Source organism: Salvia splendens, chromosome 6 (assembly GCF_004379255.2).
Source record: "Salvia splendens isolate huo1 chromosome 6, SspV2, whole genome shotgun sequence".
In the NCBI taxonomy this organism is placed as follows: Eukaryota; Viridiplantae; Streptophyta; class Magnoliopsida; order Lamiales; family Lamiaceae; genus Salvia; species Salvia splendens.
Genome location: NC_056037.1, coordinates 5,339,999 through 5,358,402, shown reverse-complemented (window position 1 = coordinate 5,358,402; position 18,404 = coordinate 5,339,999). Strand labels below are relative to the sequence as shown.

The following is an 18,404-nucleotide window of genomic DNA, read 5'->3' as shown; positions in this document are numbered from 1 at the left end:
TGGAATTCACTCACAAGGAGCGACCTATTACTTTGAAGGGGGTGGTACCACCGCCCCGCAAGATAGACAGAACGTCCTTGGCTGCTTTGATGTCTCCATCGATCGGGTTAGAGGTTTTTGAGATCATGCTCTTGGAACTGGAAACCACTATTACCACACAAGATGTCCGGGAGGATTTTCCTGCTGATCTAACACCACCCATCACGACAGTGTTGGAGACCTTCCGACCGGTGTTCAACATGCCATCCGGGATGCCTCCGTCACGCCCCTATGATCACCGGGTACATTTGTTGCCAGGCACGAAGCCAATCAACGTCAGGCCGTATCGCTATCCCTACTTTCAGAAAAACGAGATAGAGCGGCAGGTCAAAGAGATGCTCGAGCAAGGTATCATCCAGAGAAGCAACAGTCCGTTTTCTTCACCGGTACTCCTTATTCGTAAGAAAGACGGTACCTTCCGCTTCTGCATCGACTATCGTGCGCTGAACACCGCCACAGTGCCGGATCATTTCCCTATCCCGACAGCGGACGAGCTTTTTGATGAATTGGGTAAAGCTCGTGTTTTCACCAAGCTTGACTTGCGATCAGGTTACCATCAGATAAGGATGCATGACGAAGATGTATTTAAGACGGCTTTTCGTACCCATGACGGACATTTCGAATTCTTGGTGATGCCTTTTGGGTTGACGAATGCCCCGTCTACATTCCAGGCGGCAATGAACGCGATTTTTCAACCTATGCTACGAAAGTTCGTCATTGTCTTTTTCGACGACATACTGGTTTACAGCCCGACTATGGAAGTTCATGAAGAACACTTGTCCGCAGTATTGATGGTTCTGCAGACCAATAGTTTCGTCGTCAAATTATCAAAGTGCTCTTTCTGCAAATCGACCGTGGAATATTTGGGACACTTGATCAGCAATGGATCCCTTAAAGCAGACCCAAATAAAATTAGTGCAATGACGGCTTGGCCGAAACCAAAGAATGTGAGACAGCTTCGCGGGTTTTTGGGATTAACCGGCTATTACCGCCGCTTCATAGCCGGATACGCCTTGATTGCGTCTCCCTTGACGGATCTGTTGAAAAAGGATGCCTTTGTATGGACCCCGGAAGCAGATTCGAGTTTCTTAGACCTGAAAGGAGCAATGACGACAGCCCCCGTACTTCGTCTGCCGGATTTTGATAAGACTTTCTGCGTCGAGACGGATGCCTCGAACACGGGCATTGGGGCAGTGCTACTCCAAGACAATCACCCAATTGCATTCTTCAGTAAGAAACTGGGTCCGCGACGACGGGTCGCGTCCACTTATCACAAGGAATTATATGCCATCGTCGAATCAGTGCAGAAATGGCGTCAGTATCTGTTAGGGAGGGAGTTTGTCATTCGGAGTGATCAGAGGAGCTTGAAAGAATTGCTCCATGCGATAGTGCAAACGCCGGATCAGCAGCTGTATGCGCGCAAACTCATGGGATATAAGTTCCGTATTGAGTACAAGAAGGGGAGCACAAACCGAGCAGCCGACGCGTTGTCCCGCCGCGAGGAAGCCGAGCAGCCTGACCTGCACGAAGACGCGTCCTCGACAGCCGAGGCGAACCTGGACACAGACACGACCTCGGACGCCGACGAGGGCGACGAAGCAGCGCACGCGTGCGCCCTCCTCACAGCAGCGTCCCATCCTATTCCGCACCTTGTGGACTTGCTTCGTCGGGAAACATCTTCGTCCCCGGAGATGCGGGAGATCACGAGGGACATAAAGGAGGGGCGGGCCCTACCGCATTTATCATTGGTGAACGGGCTGGTATACTACAATCGTCGAATATTTGTGAGCTCACGATCATCGGCACGGACGCCTATATTGATCGAATACCACAGCTCGAAATCAGCGGGCCACCCTGGGTTCGAGCGTACGCTGCGTCGCGTGACTGCGGATTTTTACTGGCCGAATATGAAGAAGGAGGTAAAGCAGTTCGTCGAAGCTTGCGTGGTGTGCCAGACGACGAAGTACTCTACCCAGAAGCCTGCAGGGTTGTTACAACCGCTACCAATTCCGTCCCAAGTGTGGGAGGATGTCTCCATGGACTTTATTACGGGTTTGCCGCAATCACGGGGCTACACTGTAGTCATGGTGGCCGTGGACCGTTTGTCTAAATATGCACATTTTGCCCCATTGCCGACGAATTTTGATACGATAAAAGTGGCCAATGTGTTTATTGATACAGTTGTTCGCCATCACGGTTTTCCGAAGACGTTGGTCTCGGACAGGGACTCGGTGTTCTTAAACCAATGTTGGAAGGATTTGATGCGGCTTAGTGGCACGAAATTGAACTTCTCAACGGCTTACCACCCGCAATCGGACGGTCAGACGGAGGTACGGAACAGGGGATTGGAGCAGTATCTGCGAGCGTTCACTGCCGATCGTCCATCCAAGTGGTCAAATTTTCTACCTTGGGCGGAGCTGGCTTTGAATTGTTTCCATCATGCGGCCTTGGGAATGTCTCCGTACAAGGCCCTCTATGGCCGGGACCCACCGAGCTTGATTTTTGCGGAACCTTCGAGGTCGACGCCACCGGAGGCGGCGGAATTGATACGCCAACGAGGGGAGTTATTGGTGGAGTTAAGGCGAAATTTGGAACGCGCACAGCAGCGTATGCGCGAATCCGCTAACAAACATCGTCGCCACTTGGAGTTTAAGGTGGGTGACTTGGTCCTATTGAAGCTCCAACCATATAGGCAGCACTCGGTGGCTCGTCCACGGTCGGCCAAGCTAGCTCGTCGCTACTATGGCCCGTTTGAGGTATTAGAGCGTATTGGACCAGTTGCATATCGATTGCGCTTGCCGGAAGGGAGTAGGATCCACAACGTATTTCATGTGAGCCTCCTTCGCGCGTTTGTGGCAGGCAACGACTCGGGAATGGGCATGGACCTGCCGTCTGAATTCTTTGGAGATCGGCCGGTTGTCTATCCGGTCCGGGTGTTGGACAGACGCATGTTATGGCACGATGATCGACCCTTGGAGCATGTGTTGGTTCGTTGGTCCGATGGAACTGAGTCGCCGACGTGGGAACCGCTGGAACTAGTGCAGCGCAAGTTTCCAAATGTGCTCCTTGAGGACAAGGAGGTTGCTATGGAGGGGGGAGTTGATACGATTCCCAGGCAACCACCGCATCAACACAACGCCGAGCTGCGCGACGCCGAGCTGCACGATGCCGAGCTGCGCGACGCCGAAGAGCACAATGCCGAGCTGCATGGCGACGCCGAAAATCTGCATGGCGACGTCGAGAGATCGGAGGGAAGATCAGCGAGAGGCGAGAACGACATGCAGACGTCGGTCGCGACAACAAGGGGAAGAAGAGTTCGGCGCGCGCCTCTCCGATTCGGCGATTACGTCGCGAAGTAGAATTAGGATTCTCTTTTTCCTTTTAGATTTTATTTCCTTTTTATGTCTTTCTTATTTTTGGTAACTTAGTTATTTTAATGAGTCGAGCATATCTATAAGCTCCGTTTCGGGTTTTCTTTGTTGGTTCTTTCCCGAGATGCATTAGGTTTAGAAGTCGAACCAACCCTAGGGTCCTTAGTCTATAAATAGGGCTTTGTTTATCAAGTTACGGATGAATAAGAATTACAATATTTGCCCACAAAATACGTGAGTTTATCTAAACCTAGTTCGCCGCTGCCCGACGGAGAATCCTCCGCGCACAGCCGCTGCTAGAAGACGCCGCCGATCCTGTGTAGGACGCCGGAGTTATCGTTGGATCGCCGCGCAACCCCGCCGCCGATCACGTTGAGGTAATAAGGCCTTAACACACAACCAGTCTGGGCAACCTCATCCTTAGCCTGGACAACAGACTCAATTTAGCCTTTGGGATAAATGATAACAACTTCTGGCTTGAATTTAATCCCTCAGTGCAGGGGGCGATCATTAGACTGTCTCATGCTTAAAATCTTGATACTGTGAGATTATTCAGACATTTACCACGCATAAGCACTCAGTGGCAACCATCGCTGCAATAAATGTTTGGCTTCTATTGCTGCTGCAGTCGTACTTTGAAACTTCTGGTCACTACTTCTGTTTGTGCGTGCCCTGAATCGATTTCTAATGGAATTATCTGCGAGAATCCAATCAGAAAAATGTAAGATCCTTTCGATGATATACTGTTTCCTGGGTGTTAAACCAAGTATAGGGTCATGTATGTCCCAAATCATTTCTGATTTTGTCACTTCCTGATGAAAAGACTTGTTGCAAGGTAGACATCATTGAGCAGTCTCTCAATTATTGCTGGCATATACAGAGTGTTTATCGGAACCGAAATAAGTATCAGTGATGTAATTTTTTTGGTTAGATGTATATGATTGGTTATTGTGTATGTAATGTAAGTTGTAACAGTTATTTGTAGGATGAATAGAGAGTACTAGGCAATTAGAGGATTGCTGGCAATATTTTGCTACCCGTATTATCACGTCTTGTTTAGCTGTCCTGGTTTTCTTCTTTAGCTTTGGATGATTTCACTCGATTAATTGTTCCCTGTGAACCCTGAGTTGTTGTTTGTTTCTCTAAAATAGTATTGTATTGTATTGGCTATGTATTTGATATATATTCGGAGGTAGATTATCACATCTTGGTAGTGCTAATTTAAGCAATGTCTCTGTTTGTTATTATTTGATATATATACTTCTGGCCCTTGTATCCATGAAGTCACTGCTAGTGATTCTTGCTTGTATTGATGTTTGATTTTGAGTGTTGTTAACTTAAGCTTGGTGACCGGAAATAATGGCATTGCCGATTTAGTCGCGTGGCGCTAGTGGGTTTGTTTCTGGTGTGCATTATAATTGAGGGAGCTTTTATGTTATCTTGTTCTTGTTGTGGTCCAGGGCAGATAAACACTCTTTTATGTTTTGCTGGTGAGAGAAGGGAATTCTTGGCCAACACACTTTTTTCAATTAGAATGATTTGGTTGAGCACTAGTAGAGGTCAAGAGTTGCAATATTTAGAATCCTGAAAAGGGCAGGATGCAAAACCATTGAAGACCTAGATATCTGGTATAGATAGCCCACTGAATTCAAAGATGTGTTGTTATCTTGATAAAGAAGAAGTGGTTTGTGTTGATAAAAGGTCCACACTAGTAGGGTTTAGGGTTTCTGGGTCAGCAGACAACATCAACCACACTCACAGATGCCAAGTTCAACTGTTTCATGCCATTTTTCTTAAAAACTTCATTCATTTTACTGTGCACGTGTGCCTCGTCTCTTTCATCGTACACTTCAACCACAATAAATTAATCATGTGTTTGGATAACGATTTAATCAAAATTTGATCATCACCATCAGGATTTCAATTTCGAAGAACGCACTCTAAGTAAACACCAAATCTTGGTTGAAGATATCAATGAAGTAAACCATTATTTAAAAGTTCCGGTATGAGAAGTTTGATGTGTTAATAATATTCGAACTTTGGCCTCTAAATAATCTTCCATTTTATACGAAGTAATTACTTCAATTATTATAAATGACACATTTAATATATAGTAGTATATATTTCTTTCTAAAAGTTGTCATGCATTGCGCGCAATCAATAAAATTGTATATACCTGATTAATATTGATGAACTTAGTTTTATAAATCGTTTATAAATATTAATAGCCCAACATATATAATACTAGTGACGTGAGTACTATTTTTTCCATCACAAATATCAAGAAACTTAAGAATTCTGCAACATAGAATATTTTTAATTTTTTACAATTTTTTCTCGAACGATTTTTCAATCATTAATTAGAGAACACGATTGTCATAGGGTCCTCTTGTATTGCATATATTATCATAATCCAAAATCAAGATCAAATTTCCACTCTTAGATTTTAAAATGAGTGGATGAGATTAAATCTTACGAATTTCAATAAATAGTAGACAAAATATCAACAAAAGGGTAAGATCGTCATTCTGTATCATATCATAATTTTCATGTTTTTTATATATCAACATAGTGCATTATAAATATCAACACAATGACATGAGTATTTCAACACAAATACACGAAAATATCAACACAGTTTTATTGAGATTTTACATGCATTATATTGAGATTTTTTATGTATGTTGATAAAAAATCTGTTTATCAACATATACGAAAACTGATTTTATCATCTGAACGTTGTCGGAACATATGCAATTGAGATTTCGTTAGAATCCTTATAAAATTATCTTTAATTTGATATATTTTTTGCAAAAAAATAATTTAAATCGAGAGAGTTACGTAAATTTAAAGTTTTAGGATAATTTTAATAAAAGAGAATTGACATTAATACCTTTAATTTTATTTAATAATTATTTAAATTTAAAATATAATCTACTAGACCTCCTAATGTAATGGTTAAAAATTGGTCTTAATTTTGAATTGCTAATAAGTTAGCAATTGATCACATCATTATGGCGATATGGATTAGATTAATGTTGAACTAATTTTTAGTACTGAACCATTGAACCCTTCATTTTAGTTTGTTTTAGTTAATTTTATATGGAGTCCATCTTAAAAACAAGTAAAACAATCTAAAAATTAAGTAAAATAATATAATAATAAAGTAATTGTTAGTTCGATAGTTCGGCAAGGCACTCTGTAATTATATTAAAGCCCCTTATATAAGTAAAAGTAATTGTTTTCTATTTGATACATATGTTGCATTCATTTCTACATGATAAACACGTGATATATAATAGTATGGCATGAAGAATGAAGGGTGCGGGTAGATAATCGCAACATCAACTAACTGATGTCTCTAACAAATTAACGCAGGCACGATGCATGTCTTCTTAACGCTAAACATATTAAAACAAAATGGCGTAATGCAGTAATTTATTTATTTGGATGGGTATTGCAGTAATTTATTACTCCTACTACATTTTATATCACCACAAACAAGGAAATAAATATAAACAATGAACAAAGTTTAACTTAATTAAGCTAGCATTATGCCTTAATTAAGTCCAAATTAAAACCCTCTACATATGCTTCTCTAATATACTTTGTCACAAATAAACCTTGCAATTCATCAATCATCCAACTTCTTTTTTTTAAAATATAATACTACTATATAGAAAAAGTTGAGATTTGTAAATTTGCGCTTCCATTTATAGTTAGAAAAAATGATGAAAATTTTGTATTCCCACCTGATCTTGTCGATCGACTATTTGAGTGGAGTCGTGTGTATCTGTAAAGCAACACAAAATCCAAAAGAAAATCCATTTTTTGTGAAGACTTGATTAGTGTTTGGTTCAATCTGAAATCCACATTTGCAGCCAAACATCGAAGGTTATAGGCCGGCAGAGCATCAACATGATCTGTTCCTAACTTCCCATCCTAATTTTAATTGATTTTTTTCCCTATTCCCACTTAGCAATTTACGAGGATTTACAAAGCCCACTTCCAACCTTTTGGATTCTCTTCTGTCATTTTCATCCGCATTCACTTCATTTTTATGTTTATTCCTTTTAGTATAATCATATGGGAATAGAATACAAATTGGACAAAATCTATCGAATTTTTTTTATTTCACTTTCTGATGTGATAAGTCAAGATGGGATCATCGTCAAGTTGGGTTAAATCAAAATAAGAACATCAACTAATGGCTTTATTAGCTCAATAATTTGTAAAATGGGTAATGTGGAAGGCCAAATTAAATTTCACTATAATACAATTTTAAATCTAATATTGTAATTACCAAAAATCTCAGCTTCCACCGTTTTTATTGAGTGTTTTCACTAACAAATCACATATGGGGTATTAAGAAAACAGATCATTCGTATAAGAGAACATCTAGGGTCATTTTGACTTCATTTTAAGTTTATTACAAGAAATTAGGATTTTAAGATGAATCAAACAATCTAAAAATAACATAAGTCGTTTTAAGATAAGAATTTCTTATAATGAATTTAAAACGAAGTAAAAATGACGTGAATTGTTCTCTTATAATGATCTACTATATTATTTTCTGTGTTAAGCGTTTAAAATTAGTTCCATATAGTATATAAATATTAAATAAGCGTAGCAAAATAATTATTCATCATGTAAATAATACATAAGGGTAAAATGTAGTAAAATAATTATAGTCGCACCTTTTGAACCGAGACACTTGTTAAGAAAAAAATGAGTAATAAGTACTTATCATAAAACGAATGAGTATTAATAAACCCTGTTTTGATGCACCACTCACAAAAAATAGTCAATTTGGAAATTCTCTATCTATTTTGAGTGTATATAAATAGGAATTGGGAAAGGGAGTAGGATGTGTGCTTGAGTTTACGTTCCTCTCTCTCTAAACTCATCTTAGATTTTGTAGATAGTTAAGAATGGGAATGGGAATGGGAATGGGTTGTATTGTACTAGTATGTGTGTGTGTATTAATAGTGAAATGGGTTATGAAGAATGTGAATTGGTGGCTATATGAGAAGAAGCTAGGAATCGACATAAGGCATCAACTCCCTCCTGGTGACTTGGGTTGGCCATTCTTCGGCAACATGCTCTCTTTCCTCAGAGCTTATAAGTCTCCCAATCCCGAATCCTTCCTTGCCAACTTTGCTAGCAGGTACACTTTTCATTATCTATCATCATACCCGGCCTCGAATAACATTATGAAATAAAACACGACCCTGTGCAGGTTCGGGCATACGGGGCTATACAAGGCGCACATGTTTGGCAACCCGAGCATAATCGTGACAAGCTCCGAAGCATGCCGGAAAGTTCTCACAGACGACGACGCGTTCCAGCCCGGGTGGCCGGCTTCCACTCTCAACCTCATGGGGAGGAAATCCTTTGTCAACATATTCGACAACGACCACAAATGGCAGCGCAAGTTGACCGCCGCCCCGGTCAACGGCTTCGAGGCGTTGACCATGTACATGAAATACATCGAAGACAACGTCGTCGAAGCCCTTGACCGGTGGGCAGACACGCCGCGGATCGAGTTCTTGACTGAGCTGCGGCGCCTCACTTTCAAGATCATAATGCACATCTTCCTCAGCTCGGAGGGCGACCGCGTGAGGGAGGCGCTGGAGAAGGACTACACCCTGCTCAACTATGGAGTCCGAGCCATGGCCATCAATGTGCCCGGTTTCGCTTATTACAACGCTCTTAAGGTTTTTATTTTCTATGTTTTGGGCCAAGTTCTCCGAGTTTTTGTTTTTGGGACACTTCACACTTGGGATACTACTTATATACTGCTTGCGACATTTTCAGGCGCGGAGGGATCTTGTGGCAGTGCTGCAAAGGGTGGTGACTAGGCGAAGGGTGGAGAGGGAGGAGAATCCGTCGTGTCCGAAGAAGGACATGATGGATAACCTATTGGAAGCTGCAGATGAGAATGGGAGAAGATTGGATGATGAAGAGATCATTGATATTTTGGTTATGTATTTGAATGCTGGGCATGAATCTTCAGGGCATACAACTATGTGGGCTGCTCTTTTCTTACAACAAAATCCTCATATGTTTGAGAAAGCTAAGGTTTCACCTTTTTCTACCTGCTACTAATTAACCACTACTTTTAGCTGATTGATGAACATTGTAGGCTGAGCAAGAGGAAACTGTGAGAAACAGACCAGCTGGGCAGAAAGGGTTGAGCCTAAAAGAAATAAGGAAAATGGACTATCTTAATAAGGTATGTATGCTTCCATTCCATTACCATTCATCTCACTCATTTTTGTGAATGGTGTCCTAATCCGTGGTGATTCGAAATAGGTTATTGATGAAACGCTTCGCGTGATCACCTTCTCGCTGGTGGTCTTTCGAGAGGCAAAGAAAGATGTCAATGTCTGTGGTATGAATCAACGTCACTTACAAAGAAAAAAACATAACATCTTATTACACCATTCAGCAATGAGGATTTATTCCTTTTATTGATTTATTACAGGCTACACGATTCCGAAAGGATGGAAAGCTTTGGTGTGGTTCAGGAGCGTTCACTACGACCCTGAAACATGGCCAGAGCCGAAGAAGTTTGATCCTTCGAGATGGGATGTGAGTATTCTAGCTATCTGTGTAAGTGAAGTAGAAACCAGCAACAACTCTCAAAATTAATGTGTTGTTTTTGTGTAGAATTTCACACCAAAAGCTGGGAATTTCATTCCATTTGGAAGTGGAAGCAGATTGTGCCCCGGAAATGATCTAGCCAAGCTTGAAATTGCCATCTTCCTCCACTACTTTCTACTCAACTATGAGTAAGCTATGCAGTTTTTTATTTGCTTCATATTATTAGAATCTTCTAGAATGTTCTTCGGCAAGATTGAAAAGTGATGAGTTGTAATGGAACAGGTTGGAGCGTGAGAATCCAGCTAGTCCAGTCATGTACTTGCCTCATACTAGGCCTAAAGATAACTGCCTAGGAAGGATAAGAAGGGTGTCTCCTCAAACTTGAGAATTTTTACTTCTAAATTCTAATCATCAACTACAATCTTTCTTGATTTAATGTAGTTGGAGACCACACAAATTAAGTGGACTACAATTGATCTTTTCAACAATATTTCAGTGGAGCTTGTGGAACTATGAATTGTAATAGTAATAGTTCCACTCTATTGGGAGTAGAATTCACCTCTTTATTTTGGTATTCATAAATTAAGAGAATAATCATAGTCGACACAATGTGTCTCCCATTGTTCGTGAGATTAGATTGGCTCTTTTAATAATATTTGTAGTAAAAACAAATTATGCTATAATGAATTACAGTCGATGTTTATTTCTAAAACTGAAGCTACAAAGTTTATATACCCTATTTGGATAATATAATAATTATATTATACTTTTACATTAGACAACACAGCGCCTGTAGCTCAGTGGATAGAGCGTCTGTTTCCTAAGCAGAAAGTCGTAGGTTCGACCCCTACCTGGCGCGTATTCGAAATATCAATTTTGCAACGTAACATTTAAATTTTCAAATATTTAAATTGAATTCTATTTTTTCGTTAATAAAGAAATCAAAGCGGAGCTTTGCCATTTGACTATTGCTTTAATGTGTTAACGAATAATAAATCTTTTATTTTGTAACTGATAGTAGTATCTTATTCATTTGTTTTGACATTCACTAAATCCTTTAAATTGAACCCAAAACATCTCACCATTTTAAGTGGTTGAAGTAAATATCTCAATTTGATCACGCATTTGTATTTTGCATGTATCATAAAATTGAAATAAAACAAAAAATCGTGTTAGATCTCCATTAAGAATACTCTTGTTTTGAAATATTTCATAATTGTTGTAACTTAATGGGCTATAACAAAGCAAAGCCCAAAATTCCACGGCCCACATACTCAGACTAAACCCAACATTAGTCCATACGATTGATTAATATACGGATTACGGAGTACTAATTAGTTCATCAATCGATTGATTTCAGATTCTGAGGTGTGACTAAATTTATGGAGTACTATCTTGAACTGTTTTCCGCCAAATAAATATATATTGTGCTAAATAGAGAATAAATAAATTACGAAAGGCACCATACGTAAAAACGACTGAATTAGAACATTCCAATATAGAAAAAACAACAACAAAATTAAAAGGACTCAACAAAAACAAACCAAGCAACCGCAGATGATTGTGAACCCGCAATTACATAGACGAACGATTGAAAACGTATGGTTTGGGCGGCACCGCCTGACTCTGCCCGCTCATCGCCTCCATCCTGGCTTTGATCTCGGCGAGCGTCTTGTTGATGACAATGCTCATCTCCGCAGGGTCGTGGATGACGAGGTCGTCAAGGGATGCTTCGCCGCTGATGCAGCGAAACATGAAGAGTTCGAGCTCGCGACGATGGTTCTCCCTCTGGAGATGGCGGCCGCGGAGCTCTTCGTTCAACTCCTTGAGCCGCTTGCTACTGCTCTGCTCCATCCTAATCAGCTCCAATATAATTATAAGCGAGGGTGTCCTTTTTCTTGTCATTTTTTTTCTCAATTTATAGAGTGTTAGTGTTTGCCTTGAGATGTGAATGGGATAAATAAATAAATGTTGGTGACATATATATGAGATTAAATTTGATTTTCAACAATTTTAATTGGTATTAGGGTTGTACTCTTCCAAATTTGAATTTCATACAAGGTTTTTGTTTGTCTTAATTAATGCTATTGTATTGTATCTATACTGAGAATTTCTAGAATAAATTGTTGCCCAAAATGTGTTTTATGTAATCATTAGCCCTTTTCATTTAGAGCAATTTAATTGCTACTCCATGGTTAAATAATTTGACTTTATCTCGACACATAATTTAAGAAATGTCCGGGTAATACTACGGTGCGCCGTATTTATTAGCCCTTTTCATTTAGAGTAATTATATCTACTAGTCCATCGTTGAATATTCGACTTTATTTCGACACACATTTTAAGAAACGTCAAGGTAATGCTACGCTGGTACGTATTCATTAGCCCTTTTCATTTAGAGCAATTGTATCCATTAGTCTATCGTTGAATATTCGACTTTATCTCAACTCACATTTTAAGAAATGTAGAAAAGAGTCGATGCAAAAAAAAGTATTAGTAGTATGTGATTAAATGGATTAATGAAATATCAGATTCATCTGCCGAAATAGTAAAACTGAAATAAAACATAATTTAATGATGAACGACTAAAAAAACAAGCAAATTAACGATGGACAGAGGGAGAGTGAGTAGATGTTATCAATCATAGACGTACAGGTGCAAGTATTTTTACAATATTGACAGCGATTTGTGACACCATTAATAAATTGTAATTTGACTAATTCATGATGTTATATTTGATATTAATCATTTAAATCGTAAAATATGGTTAAATTTTGGTCGCAAAAATTCATGAATTTGGACACTGTTGTTTCAATAATCAAAACAACTTCATTTTTTGATACATTGAAGCGTTGATGGTATAGAAACACAAATTAGCGTATTTAATTATATTAAAAAATATTCTTGATGATTTTTTTGTTGCAGTGTTCTGTCACGAATTTATATGTTTTTTTCATAGCATAATTATGTCAATAATATAATACTACTATGTAATATTATTCAGATGTATATTAAAGTAATTTTGGACGATTTGATGGCCAAAGGATTAATGCGACCCGAAATAATAGGTACTCTCCTAAGAGCATCCGTAATAACGGACGTTCCGGCATACGTCCGCTATTGCGTCGAAATAGGCAGACGCGGACGTCGGCGACGGACGAGAGGTCGTCCGCGGGTTTCAGCGAACGTCTATCATGTGACGTCCGCTATAGCGGTGACACGACGGACGTCCCAAATTTTGATTTTTTTTAAAAAAAACTCTATATATACGGCTCGTTGCAAACTCTATATATACGATTTTTAAAAACTCTAACGCATGTATTATAGTCGAAAATGAAGGCCTAAAACAAAAACATATCATCGAGACCCCCGTTCGGCTAGCGGCAAACTATATAGATTAAAGGCATAACATGTACTTTGTTTGAATTGTTTTTTGGTTTGGGATGGTTTTTTTTGAACTATGTATTTTTTTTTAATTTAAATATGTATGCTTTTTTTTTAAAAAAATAAAATGGTTGCATTTTTCCTTTATTCGTGTTGAAATTTTAATTCCGTAAAATTGCATATTTGTAAATTTTGATTATTGTGGAGTGAGATGCCCTTATGACGTGGCAACACTGTGGGATGTCCTTATGATGTGGCGGGAGGTGTTTTGGGATGCCCGCCGGGACATCCGTCCCTATTGTGGATGCTCTAAGAGCATCCGCAGCGGCAGACGTCGGACCGGCGTGCCGGACGTCCGCACGGAACGTCCGCCATTAGGCGAGCGACTGGCGGACGCGGACTTCGCTTGCGGACGTCCGCCATTGCGGGTTTCCGGCGGACCTCCCGATTTTTAATTTTAAAAAAAAACTCTATATATACGACTCGTTGAACTTCATTTCATTAGCACCACTTGTTTTAACGAGTTTCTCTCTCTATACTTTCATTTCTTTTGAAGATAAATGGAGCACCACGATAGTGATTCCCCCGCCACGAGCGAGGCAAGGGAGAACGCCGACGTTTCCCTTTAGAGTTGGGGGAAACGCCGGAGGAAGTGCACCATTATCCGGGATGATGCCCGGAATGACGCCGATGATGCCCCAACCCCAAATGGCGGGGATGATGCAGGGGTATTACAATATGTACCCCCCTGGTGTGCAGGGATGAGTGGGATGATGCCCCAAATGCCCGGGGTGAGTGTCGCGATGACGGGGATGATGCCCCAAATGCTCGGGATGATGATGCCCAGGATGATGTAGGGTATGCCTGCCGCTGGGGGGGGAGCATGCGGGGGGTCCCTCAATCACCTGGGAACAATGTCTATCGCCTCTACATGGATTTATTGTCGAGTGATTCCCCCAGAGTACTACTCTAGAGACTCAGTTCACCGGCATCGAGACTTTCTCTTTTGAGGAGTTGGGACTATCTCCGGTCAGGGAGTCTCCCACTGAGATGCAACCGGCGGCAGGGAGGACGCGGAAGCAGGGGAGAGGGAAGGGCAAGGGCAACGACACTACCTCGTCCTCGTGTGCGTGGAACGAGGGTGGGGCGGGGGCCGAGGGGGTGGGTGAGGAAGCCGGCGTGAGATAGAGGACCATCTGGAGCATAGGGGAGTGCGTTGCGCTGGCGAAGGCCTAGGTCGGTGTAGTCGAGGATCCCTATGTCGGGGTTAACCAACACATCGACATAATGTGGTGGCGCATTAGCCAAAGCTACCTCCAATTCAAACCGCCAGGGGGGAAGCCTCACGATGGAGAGCAATGCCGGAAATAGTGGGAGCGGTTGAGGAGGCAGCTCAGCCGATTTGCCGGCATCTACAAAATAACCTCTGCACGGTATCAAGCGGCATGTCCGCCGATGATATGAAGCTTCTGTCTCACCAACAGTACCCCGACAGTGAATTGGGTTTCAGGGAGTTCAAATATTGTGAGGTCTATCTTATGGTGCAGACTTCCACCAAGTTTAGTGCGGGTGTTGAAGCTGGCTGGCCGAAACGGATGAAGATTAACGCTTCCGGGGAGTACAACAGTAGGGCCGGTTCCCACGAACTCCCTGACGCCGAGGCAGAGTTCCGACCCCTCAATCGTCTTCTCGCCGCCGTCGGCCGGTTGGAAAAAAGACCGCAATGCGGATGGCTAGGGGAAGCGCCAGCGAGTCCTACGAGGTCCAATCTGAATCTCCGTCCCTGGTCAGTCCCAAGCTTAACAATCTCACCCGTGTGCAGCTAATGCAGAGTATGCTCGACACCATAGACAAGTGGTATGCAGCGACTGATCCCGTATACAAGATCATGTTGAAGGATGCCATCGACACTATGAGACGCGATTTGGGGATGGCACCCCTGCCCGAGAGTGGCTCCGGGACTGGCGACGGGGACGACGAGGAGTGAGACGGGCCGCATTTGTCGAAGCTTGAGGTTTTTTTAACTATGTATTTTTTTAATAATTAAGTATGTTTTTTGTTTTAAATAAAGTGGTTGCATTTTCTCCGTATTCGTGTCGAAATTTTAATTCCGTAAATTGTTTAATTTGGTGAATTTGTGATTTTTTGTTATTGTGGATGTCCGTTGGGATGTCCGCCGTTGTACAGTGGAATGTCCTTATGACGTGGCAGTGCAGTGGGATGTCCTTATGACGTGGCAGGATGTGTTTTTGGGAAGTTCATCGGGTCCGTCGGGATGTCCGCCGTTGTACAGTGGAATGTCCTTATGACGTGGCAGTGCAGTGGGATGTCCTTATAACGTGGCAGGATGTGTTTTTGGAAAGTTGATCGGGATGTTCGTCGAGACATCCGTCCCACTGTGGATGCTCTGACCATACATTTTTTCAGAAAATTTAACATGAAGGTCCATTCCTTCGTTTCATCATGACTATTTGAGTCGAAACCATCGGGAATTAATTAAGTTTTATTGTAGGGCCAAAAATCATTGAAGATATTTTTAATAGAATAAAAAGAGAGAACAGCAAAAAGTTGTAGTCGGGTACTAAACCAAAAATATCGTTTTCTCCACCAATGTTTAGAACTTGATGAATACAAATTCATGGTGTACAAAATGTTTGTCTAATAGAACTAAATATCTTCCGACACTTCATATACTCGGATACTCCAACTAAATATCTTCCGACACTTCATATATTCATGGAGCACTGTAATACGTAGTACCTTCGTCCTTTAAAAATAGAAATTATTTAATTCCATTTTAGTATGTCTTTTAAGAATAGAATTCTTTCTACACTTTTGATTTTAGGAAGTGAACCCTACAATCCACTAACTTTATTTCACTACTTTCTCATCCTCTTTCTTACTTTACTCGTATTTATTATTTTCTTTCTTAGTTTATCAATTATTCTCTCTTATTTCACTAATTGTGTATTTAAACACGTGCCGTTTCAAAAGTTTCTATTTTTCAAAGACGGAGGCAGTAAGTAGTTACGTAGTTACACAATAGTAGGTCTAGGATATTTCAAAGAATATTTTGTACCATTATCAGATATTGAATTGTTGATGATATAATTAAGCTCAAAACTATTATACTCCTAGTTACACAAAAGTATTAGATAAGATGGATGTGACCGTGTCACGGACTGTTGCTGCTTAAGTATATGTATTCTTAGAGAACTGGCTCGATATATTCTTGTAACCAAAAAAGCTCTCAAAGGCTGTGATATTTTGGATAGATACAACTAGAACACAAACTATTGACCCATATATATGTACTACATAAATTTGTTCCCTCCTGATGAAAATATGTTAGGTTGTCTGTTGGTGGTGGAGGTATGTACTCCATTGATGTGGCAGGATTTACCTCGGCTTTCTATTGCTGACTCTTGGCCATGCACATATGATTGGTAGTTGTTCTTGTCAAGTTTAGCCCAAGGGTATTTTTTGTGAATTATGCATCATATTTGCGATTTGTATTGTTACCTCACTTTTGAATTGTTTGGAACGATGATGATCTAGTTCCTAATTAAGTTCCTAGCATCATCATACACTCAAATACCATGTAGAAAATTGTATAAGGAAATAAGGTATGCATACTAATTGTAACAACCACTACTCTTTATAGGGTTGATCGAAATTTGTAGTATAAGGAGAGAAGATATATATGCCCCATAATTGTATTACAAATATTTGAATTCAATCTAATTCTAGGAAGACCCTTAAATTTGCCTTAAATTCTTATCGTGATTTCTTTGTCCCTGAATTCCTTCCAACAATGGCAATATGTATAGATGATGATCATAAGCAAAGAGAGAGGGAAGCACACCATAATCACCAGTGTTCTAGTTCTTTCCTTTTCTTTATTTTCAGTAGTTACAGTATTTATCAGTTTGGTCCTAAATATAAAACGGCTAACCCTTATTAACCTCAATAGTATGCAGATTTCATACAAACACAATAAAATGAAAATTACAAACGCAGTCGCACACTCTTCATAACTTCATATTTCACTTCTCACATGATATCTACTGAGGTTAATCTAAATTACCATACAGCTTTAATTTAAGATCTGAATAAAATGTTATACCTAGTTTATGTATAAGGACAACTAATGCATTGTTATATATGAAGGAAAAATTAGAGAGCATGAAATTTTTGCAGCAAACCTGATAATTGATAAGTTTACAGCAAAGTTACGGTCTCCATGAATATAATCCCATATGTACACACATTTTAAGTAAGATGCATATGCAGTATCACGCATAAACATTAAATTTAATTTTACAGAATTTGATAAACCCTCGATGTTAATGTATCTTTTGTTCATTTACTTTATCTATTACCCCATTCCTCTTCCTCTTCAATTGCATGCTTGGTCATACTAAACTCCCCAGTAATAATTTCACTTAACATCCGACTATTGTATTCCTCTCTTATCTTTCTTTTCCTTAATTAATTTCATAGCTTTAATTTGGAAAATAAAGTTAAATAAAAAATGATCTAGAAAGTTCCTTCCTCTTATACTTAATTAAGACAACTCATTCTAATAAACTAAGACTTAACAGAACAAGGCTGGAGTTAAAGAAAGGAATCTATGTGGTTACATATTATATATAAGTCGCACAAATTAGCCTATTAATTATATGAAGCAAGTTGTCGTTAGCGCTGGCCACGAGCATACTTGTTTATATGCATATATTCATTGGATTCATTATATACAACTTCTTTTCAGGATATCACTAGATTAACAGGATTTATCTTCTGCATTATCAATTGTAAGCACACACTTTTGTGCAAGATTAATAATTTATGCACACCCTTATCCTCAAATATTTATTTAAAAAATGAATTGAAGTACTAGCATAAGATTCTGTGAAGAAACAAATTTTTATGTGCACAAGTTGCAATAAACAAAGACTCACGCACAAAAGTCACAAATATGTCTAAAGATTATTTCAAACAATC

General features: G+C 40.0%; 1 protein-coding gene and 1 non-coding gene across 2 annotated transcripts; both read left to right on the top strand.

Annotated features, from left to right (window-relative positions):
* Positions 1–8,310: 8,310 nt before the first annotated feature.
* Positions 8,311–10,728, top strand: LOC121806353 (ent-kaurenoic acid oxidase 1-like). Its single transcript, XM_042206361.1, has 8 exons — positions 8,311–8,577; positions 8,650–9,127; positions 9,228–9,491; positions 9,556–9,645; positions 9,726–9,804; positions 9,898–10,004; positions 10,083–10,204; positions 10,299–10,728. The coding sequence occupies exons 1-8, from the start codon at positions 8,342–8,344 to the stop codon at positions 10,399–10,401; spliced, it is 1,479 nt and encodes a 492-aa protein (XP_042062295.1). The 5' UTR covers positions 8,311–8,341; the 3' UTR covers positions 10,402–10,728.
* A 74-nt stretch (positions 10,729–10,802) lies between these two features.
* On the top strand, positions 10,803–10,875 carry TRNAR-CCU. The gene has a single exon. It is a non-coding gene; the product is annotated as a tRNA-Arg (tRNA).
* The last annotated feature ends 7,529 nt before the right edge of the window (positions 10,876–18,404 follow it).

Bases quoted from the DNA above. Each gene is read 5' to 3' on its own strand.
- LOC121806353 (XM_042206361.1), top strand. From the start codon at position 8,342: ATGGGAATGGGAATGGGAATGGGTTGTATTGTACTAGTATGTGTGTGT. The intron at 9,492-9,555 runs GTTTCACCTTTT...TGAACATTGTAG, and splicing joins ATATGTTTGAGAAAGCTAAG to GCTGAGCAAGAGGAAACTGT. The intron at 10,005-10,082 runs GTGAGTATTCTA...GTTTTTGTGTAG, and splicing joins TTGATCCTTCGAGATGGGAT to AATTTCACACCAAAAGCTGG.